Source organism: Setaria italica, chromosome V (genome assembly GCF_000263155.2).
Source record: "Setaria italica strain Yugu1 chromosome V, Setaria_italica_v2.0, whole genome shotgun sequence".
NCBI classification, from domain to species: Eukaryota; Viridiplantae; Streptophyta; class Magnoliopsida; order Poales; family Poaceae; genus Setaria; species Setaria italica.
Window position 1 is genome coordinate 228,876 of NC_028454.1, and position 8,017 is coordinate 236,892.

Consider the following 8,017-nt stretch of genomic DNA (forward strand, 5'->3'; position numbering starts at 1 on the left):
ATGGGAGAAGCAGAAGCATCAGCAGGCGGGTCGTTGGTGTTCCGCGGGTGCCAGCTGCCTCCGGGGTTTCGCTTCCAGCCCACCGATCAGGAGATCATCGTCTGCTACCTCAAGAAGAAGATCGACGCCGCCACCGCCGTCACCTCCATCATCGCCGACGTCGACATCTACAAGTTCGACCCATGGGACCTCCCGGGTCAGTGCTCGATCATCTCTCCTCCATTTCATCATGCACTGCATGCATCGACCTAAGCTAGCAGATCGATCGCTTGCCATTCCAGTGATCAGCAGGCTCTGATCTAGTACCTATCCTTAATTTGATTTCTTTAATCTCCCGTACGTACGTCGTCGTTGAGAACAAGGTAGCAGCAGCTTCTCTTCTCTTTGTCCTGTCCGCTACAAACAAACCATGCACGACGACGACGACCAAGCTGATGCTGATGCTGATCCATGGAGGCCATCCAATTATTTACTACATGCGTGCAGACAAGGCGGCCATGTTCGGCGACGGCGAGTGGTTCTTCTTCAGCCCTCGAGACCGCAAGTACCCCAACGGCGCCCGCCCCAACCGCAGGGCCGGCTCCGGCTACTGGAAGGCCACCGGCACTGACAAGCCCATCCTGGCCTCCGGTCGCTGCCTCGGCGTCAAGAAGGCGCTCGTCTTCTACCAGGGGCGCTCCCCAAAGGGCACCAAGACCCACTGGGTCATGCACGAGTACCGCCTCCTCGACGCCGCACCCCCAATGAGCAGCAACTCCATGAGGCTCGACGACTGGGTCCTCTGCCGCGTCCGCAACAAGCAGCAGCTTCTTGTTCCCGATCATGGCTACTCATCATCATCATCCGAGCCGACCACCCGCGCCGCCGCCGACATCGTCAGCAGCAGCAGCAGCGAGGTTGTTCTTCCCGACTCCTCCTCCGCCGCCTTCGCCGACATCCACTGGAACAGCGACGACCACCTGCTGCGCTACCTAATAGGCGGCGGCGGCAGCGGCAACCCTTCCACCGCCAGCGCGTCTGCAGTGGCCGCGGGCCATCACGACAACTACAGCGCGCCGCCGCCCCACCCCCACGCCCTGGTCTCCGTCCTCGAGTCCATCAAGAGGAACCTGTCCTTCCAGGCCATCGACGAGCTCTACCTCCTCCAGCCGCCCAGCAAGCGAGCCAACTGCATCGCCGCCGCCGGAGACGATGACGACGACCACATCCAACAGATATTGTCGCCCACCTCCTTCTCCATATCGGAGGCCGACGAAATGTTCTAGCTAGCTCTACCTCCACCTCCTGCCGGCCGGTCTTCTCCATATTACATTATTTATATCTATGTTTGCGTCAATAAGTCACTGTTAATTAGCTGTTCCTTTATGATGATGATCGGTACTATATAGCACTTAGAGATCAGAGCAGCTTGTCACAACTCAACACAAGAGAGGTAGTAGCTTGAACGAGTACTTGTATAGTATGTCCTTAATGTGTACTATGCTATGACAACTTGAAGGAAGGTTTATATATATAGTTTTGTAAGTAATCCTCCGTTCCAAATTATAGGTCATTTTAGCATTTTAAGGTTCATAGATTTTGCTATGCACCTGGACATAGTATATATCTAGTTACTTATAATTTGGGATAGAGCAGGTATAAATCATTGTTGATGCTGCTGCTGTTTGCAGACTCATTATTAAAAATCCATTCTCAGGAAAACCTTAGAAGACATAGCAAGCGTATTAATTAAAATATAAGATTGTTCTTTGACTTTGTTTTAGATAATGAATAAACATCCGACCTCTCTGTTCTTTGATTTTCTAGAAAATATAAGCGTAGAATGATTTTTTCCGTCAGTCCGTGGAGGCCCATTGTACTTGAGCCGAAGACCAGAGCAAATGTCGTCTCGTTGGGCCCAAGTGTCTTTCGGGCTGGGCGGCCTCCAAGACACACACGAGAGAGGAAGAAACTCCAGGGCAGCACTGCAGTAGTAACCGTCACTGCCAAATGAGAGACTCCCGCTAACAGGTTTGGAACAAAAAATGAAGCAAGGGACGAATAGAATTTGAGCTTCTCTCTTGTCTCGGGGAAACAAATCACATTCATTTTCTTCTTCCTTGAAAGAGAGTACGAACCTGTTGGTACGGGGGCAAAGCAGAGACCCGAGGTTGTCAAACAAAAACAATGCAGCTAGCCATCTGTTCGGGACGCTAAGCACAAGATCGAGATTCTGTTCGGGTAACTCAAGTCACTTGAGGGCTACTCCAGCACCTCAAGTTCCCACACCGACCCTGTCTGTCACTCATCTCATCGATGACATCCAAGTCCAGATGGTATTGCATTGCATATGTGCATGCGATGCTGCATATCATGGATCAGCAGCTACCAATCGCCCGACACAAGAAATTCCAATTCGTCGCAAGGACCGGAATGAAGGCCCTGCTGAAATTGTTTGCAGTTGCAGGCGTCATTATCATGCAGCAGGGATCAAGTACCAGCCGACAGCACGCTAATTACATAGACCTACTAGCACTGTCAATCTTCGAAAAGCAGCCACAAAGCTCCCCTTTCCCTTGGACATATATACATGACTCCTGTGCAAGTCTCCACATCTTTGGCTATGTGCGGTTGCAGAAGCCGGAAACGTTTCCTTTTTCTTAAAAAAAAAAGTCTCCACATCTTGCCAAGAAGCTCTATAAAAACTATTTCCAGAATCAGTCACTTGTGCTATGCTGCTATTATTCAATTTTCAGAGTTGAGAAGCCAATGGAGGTCAGATTCACCAACCTGCAGTGGATTGGATTGGATTGGGTTCCATTCCAGCAGCATCCCTTCGTCGCTCAACCGACTACTCCACTAGCTTAGCTTCAGACAGCAGATACACAACCACCTTATGGAGTTATGGTATGGGCCATGGTGATGGACTACTAGTTGTTCAAGAGACAGCAGCCTACTTACTAGTAATATAATTGCACACACCTACAGTACATTTGATTGATTCCCTTGCCGATGCAAACATCTCTCCTTCCTTCTTTCTTTCTTTCTCAAGAGGAAGGAAGCTGATGCACCGGAATGGAAGGAATAGGAATAATCAATGCAGTGGTTGTGGCTGACAAACCCCACAGACACAGCAGCAACTGGTACCAAACCACAACACCGACCACCATTGCCGCACCCGATTCCGGACTCAAAACACACTGCTTGCAGCCTTGAAAGGAACCTTGCTAGTTGCTACCTACAATGGCTGAGCACCTCTCAACTGTGCCTGTGCTCCCGAATCAAACTTTACAAGCTACACGCTACTCCCTTGGTCGGAGGCGTCCTCGTAGTAGTAGGGCGACAGCTTGCCGTCCTTGTCCATCCGCGGTGGCCTGCCCTCCACGCGCACCTCCTGCAGCATCTTCACCACCCTGCGCATCGCCGGCCGGTTGATCGGCAGCGAGCTCGTGCAGACCAGCCCAATGTTGAGCACCCTCACGATCTCGTCCTTGAAATCCATGTCCAGCCTGCTGTCCAGGACGTGCTCCACCCCCTTCTGCTCCATCGTGCTGCACACCCACTTCACCAGGTCCTTCTCCCCGAACTCTGGATCAACAGGCGGTTTCCCGGTCACCAGCTCCAGGAGCACCACCCCGAAGCTGTACGTGTCGCTCTTCTCGTTCACGCGCAGCGTGTACGCATACTCTGTTACAAATTCACAATAATGATCCATCACTCCATCAGGCTTATACAATTCTAATAAAGGACTGAATTTGCTTTGTGAAACAACTTGTACATACCAGGCGCAATGTAGCCGCACGAGCCGGCGATCACCGACATGGACTTGGCCGCACGCCCAGTCCCCTCCACCACCTTGGCCACCCCAAAATCGGCCACACGAGCACTGAACTCTGCGTCCAGGAGGATGTTGTTGGACTTGACGTCCCTGTGGACGATGGCCGGAACGCAGTCATGGTGAAGGTAGGATAGCCCCTCTGCGGCATCAAGCGCGATCTTGTACCGCGTTGCCCAATCCAGCAAGCCCGCCTTGGCGCCGTGCAGCACGTCCCCGAGGCTTCCATTGGGCATGTACTCGTACACCAGCAGCTTGCAGTCCTTGTGTATGCAGCAGCACCACAGCTTCACAATGTTCTTGTGCCGGATCTTGCCGAGCGTCCTCACCTCGGCTTCAAAGCTGTCGTCGGCAGCAGAGCCACCGTTCTCGGCATCCCTGTTCTTTACCGCCGCGCTCCACAGCTTCTTCACGGCGACTACCTCGCCATTGCTGAGCACCACCTTGTACACCTTTCCTGATGCCCCGCTGCCAATGACATTGTCCTCATCGAGGCAGTCCAGGATCTCATACTCGCTGAACGACAGCTTGTGGAAGGATGTGAGCGTCCATTTGGAGCGGTCGGCTCTCATCAGTTTGGATCTGTTGAAGCTCCGGTACCGGCAGTAGAACCACGCGACTCCGGCGACCAAAATGACAGCCGCAAATATGAATATGGAGCGCATCATCCAGGCGAAGCCAGAGTGGTACTTGGACGACCTCCCCTGCGTGGAATCGGGGCATAAGCCGGCAATTTCTCCACACAGCTCAGGGTTGCCCAAGAAGCTGTTGCGGTACGCCTCAGTGGCATACTGCGGCGGCAGCGGGCCGCGGAGCTGGTTGTCGGAAACATTGAACTGGTTGAGCTTCAGGTTCTCCAATTGCATCGGGACCTCGCCAGTGAGCTGGTTGCCGGAAAGGTCAAGGTAGTTGAGCACCGGCAAGTCGCCGAGCTCCGGTGGTATGGAGCCAGTGAAGCCGTTGTCGGCGAGGTTGAGCTCGCTGAGCTTCTTCCACGAGTCGATCCCCCGAAGCAGCTGGCCGGACAGCGAGTTGTTCCGGAGCACGAGGCGGCCGAGCTCCGGCAGGCCGCCAAGGGAGGACGGGAGCGGGCCAGACAGCATGTTGCCGTCGGCCGACAGCTCGTAGAGCTTGGAGACGGATCCGATATCCGACGGGATGCTCCCGGTCAGGCGGTTGTTGGAGAGCACGAGCTTGGACAGGTTGGCGGCGCCGGCGATGACCGGGGAGATCTGCCCGGTGAGCTGGTTGTCGTTGAGCTCGAGGAGCGACATGTGAGGGAGGCCCCAGACGGCGTCGGGCACGTCACCGGCGAGCCTGTTGTTGGAGAGGCGCACCCGGCGGAGGCTCCGGCAGCGGCCGAGCGCGTCGGGGATGCGGCCGGAGAGCATGTTGTCGAGCATGAGCAGCTCCTGGAGCTCGCCGCGGTCGCATATCCCCGGCGGGATCTCGCCGGAGATGGCGTTGTCGGAGAGGTCGATGCAGACGAGCGGCGTGGTCCTGCCGAGGTCGGCGGGCAGCGTGCCGTTGAGCCTGTTGGCGAAGAGGCGCAGCTCGGAGAGCGACGGCGCGCTGGCAACGGATTCCGGCACGGGGCCCGTGAGCGCGTTGGCGTAGAGGTGGACGGTCTCGAGCTTGGGCGCGCGGAAGAGGTCCTCCGGGATGGCGCCGTGGAGCTTGTTCATGGCGAAATCGATGCCCCTGAGGTCCTGGAGCTTTCCGAATCCCGGTGGAATGGGGCCGGAGAGGGAGTTGTTGTAGAGCTCGATCTGGATGGCGCTGGTGAGGCCGGTAATCTCCGGCGGTATGGGGCCGGTGAGCGCGTTGGTGGAGAGGTCGAGGTCGGTGAGGTTGGTGAGGCGGCCGAGCGAGGGCGGGATGGCGCCGACGAGGTTGCATCCGGCGAGCCAGAGCACGCGCAGCGCGGAGAGGTCGCCGAGCCGGGGCGGCAGGGGGCCAGGGGCGAAGGGGTTGTAGGAGAGGTTGAGCTCCCGGAGCGTGGCGACGGCGCCGAGGAAGCCTGGGACTTCGCCACCGAGCAGGTTGTAGACGAGGGAGAGCGACTGGAGCTTGGCGAAGCGGGCGAAGGAGTCCGGGATGGGGCCGGAGAAGTTGTTGCTCTGGAGGTTGAGGTAGAGGAGGTCCGGTAGGTCGGCGAGCGCGTCGGGGAGCGGGCCGACGAGGTCGTTCGTGGAGATGTCGAGCCGGACGAGGGCCGTGCAGCGGGCGATGTCGAGGTCGGGGCCGATGTAGTTGTCGGAGAGGTCGATGGAACGCAGGCGTGGGATGCGGCAGAGCGCGGCGGGGAAGGAGCCGGCGAGGTTGAGGCTCGGTAGGGAGATCCCGGTGACGAAGGCGGCGGTGGTGTCGCAGTCGATGCCCGTCCAGTTGCAGGGCGTGGCGTCGCGGGGGTTCCAGTCGGCGAGCGCGGCGGCGGGGACGGTGAGGGCGCGCTTGGCGTCGAGAAGGTAGAGGCCGTCCTGGTTCAAGGCCTGCGCCGGGAGGAGGAGCAGGAGCAGGGCGGCAGCATTGGCGAGGAGTAGCAGGAGGGCGGCGCCCATGGTTTTCTTTTTGGGGCCCCGAAATCTGCAATTGCTATGGTATGCTATGGTGAGAGGAGGAGTGGGAGTGGGGAGGTAGTTGGCGTCGGCATGGGGAGGAGAGAATTTCTCCTGCCTCTTGCTGGAGAAGGACTGAGGGAGTGGTGGTGGTGGGGAGGAGGAGGAGGAGGAGACGGGGGAGTGAAGAAGACAGCAACCGGCAACAGTGGGGAGGTAGTGCCTGGCGCTGCCTGCCTGCGCCTCCCGCCGCTCAAAGAAAAGCTCTTAGGCCTTCTCCAACGGTAGCTAGCTCATAGTATGATGTGGCGTCTCCACATCACCAGAAGAGCCCGTCCACTCAGCAGCGTAGCTCTAGCACGCGTATCGATGTTCTATGGGCCCAGCTGTAAGCATTTCTTTAATCCAATTCCCAGGACCGGCTTCTAGCTCTTGGCCATACCCAGCAGTGCTCTAACATTATGTAAGAGGGACGTCCAAGCCGCATCACCGCTCCTTCGGCATCCAGAGAGCTTGCCTTCGCTTGAGGGCTCCACAGAGCAGACTGTCTCATGTCTGTCCTGTCGCCTGTCGGTGCGTGTTTTTCCAGTGTTTTGTTTTGGTAATAATACTTACCAAAACAAAAAGAAAGCTACATGTATTGTTCGAGGAAAACCGAATAATATGTTTATTAAAGGGTGTTTAGATCATGGAATAATTTTTACTTCGAGTCACATCGGATATTATATGATCAAATCATGAACTAATTAGACTTAATAGATTCGTTTTGAGAATTAACTTTCAATTATGCAATTAGTTTTATAATTAATCTATATTTAATATTTCTAATTAGTATTTAAACATTCGATTCGATGTCGATTAGCCCGTATCTCCGAGCGGAGGCTAACCAGCACGAGGTCGGTGGTTGGAAGGAGAAGGAAGACAGGAAGAGGCGACGAAGAAGAGCTCTGGGAGAACGTGCTGCGTAGCTTCCTCCTTCCCGCTGCTGGCTGCTGTCATGTCAGTAGCTCGCTCCATGCATGGGCATCACAAGCATCTTGGTTCAAACAATTCCTACCACTGCTGCTGGTGGTAGCAGCTGCTATTTAATATTAATTAATTAATTAATATGATTGCCCTTAATAAAATGATAGTCAGCTGACTGATTGCCGACAGCGGTCTCCGTCCGTTTCAATGCATTCACAGCATAGTAAGACCGTGCTTATATTAAGGGGGTGTTTGGGAAACACCTGTTAAAGTTTAACACCTATCACATCGGATGTTTGGATGCTAATTAGGAGTACTAATCATAAGCAAATTACAAAACTAATTACAACGATGGAGAATGATTCGCGAGACCAATCTACTAACCTACAATCAACCCCGATGGTGTATCACCAATCGTATCATCACAAAGATACGAAGGGTTTATGCCCTGCTACGTATATTCCCGTCCCCGACAACATTCATATACTCGAATACGATTGTAAGTACATACGCACATCGAAGATCGATCTGCAGCAGCCGGCAACGCGACCTTTGTCTGTTTCAGAAACAACGTGCGAGGCGAGGGTCGGGAGCGAACAGATCTGCACACTTTTGGTATACAACCTATACAAATCGTCGGAAAAACTAATTGGGAGGGTAGTGCGATAGGGTAGATCTA

The 8,017-nt window shown here is 54.8% G+C and overlaps 2 protein-coding genes across 2 annotated transcripts; one reads left to right on the plus strand and one right to left on the minus strand.

The window, feature by feature from the left end:
* On the plus strand, positions 1 to 1,265 carry LOC101781244 (NAC transcription factor 32). Its single transcript, XM_004971405.1, has 2 exons — positions 1 to 196; positions 487 to 1,265. The coding sequence occupies exons 1-2, from the start codon at positions 1 to 3 to the stop codon at positions 1,263 to 1,265; spliced, it is 975 nt and encodes a 324-aa protein (XP_004971462.1).
* A 1,422-nt stretch (positions 1,266 to 2,687) lies between these two features.
* On the minus strand, positions 2,688 to 6,622 carry LOC101777867 (receptor-like protein kinase HSL1). The gene is made up of 2 exons (XM_004967280.4): positions 3,762 to 6,622; positions 2,688 to 3,666 (listed from the first exon to the last, which is right to left on the minus strand). Exons 1-2 carry the CDS (start codon positions 6,373 to 6,375, stop codon positions 3,275 to 3,277), a joined length of 3,006 nt encoding a protein of 1,001 aa, XP_004967337.1. The 5' UTR covers positions 6,376 to 6,622; the 3' UTR covers positions 2,688 to 3,274.
* Between the last annotated feature and the right edge of the window lie 1,395 nt (positions 6,623 to 8,017).

Coding starts and splice junctions, on each gene's coding strand:
- LOC101781244 (XM_004971405.1), top strand. CDS start 1: ATGGGAGAAGCAGAAGCATCAGCAGGCGGGTCGTTGGTGTTCCGCGGG. Junction 197..486: donor CGACCCATGGGACCTCCCGG/GTCAGTGCTCGA, acceptor ACATGCGTGCAG/ACAAGGCGGCCATGTTCGGC.
- LOC101777867 (XM_004967280.4), bottom strand. CDS start 6,375: ATGGGCGCCGCCCTCCTGCTACTCCTCGCCAATGCTGCCGCCCTGCTC. Junction 3,667..3,761: donor GTGCGGCTACATTGCGCCTG/GTATGTACAAGT, acceptor AATTTGTAACAG/AGTATGCGTACACGCTGCGC.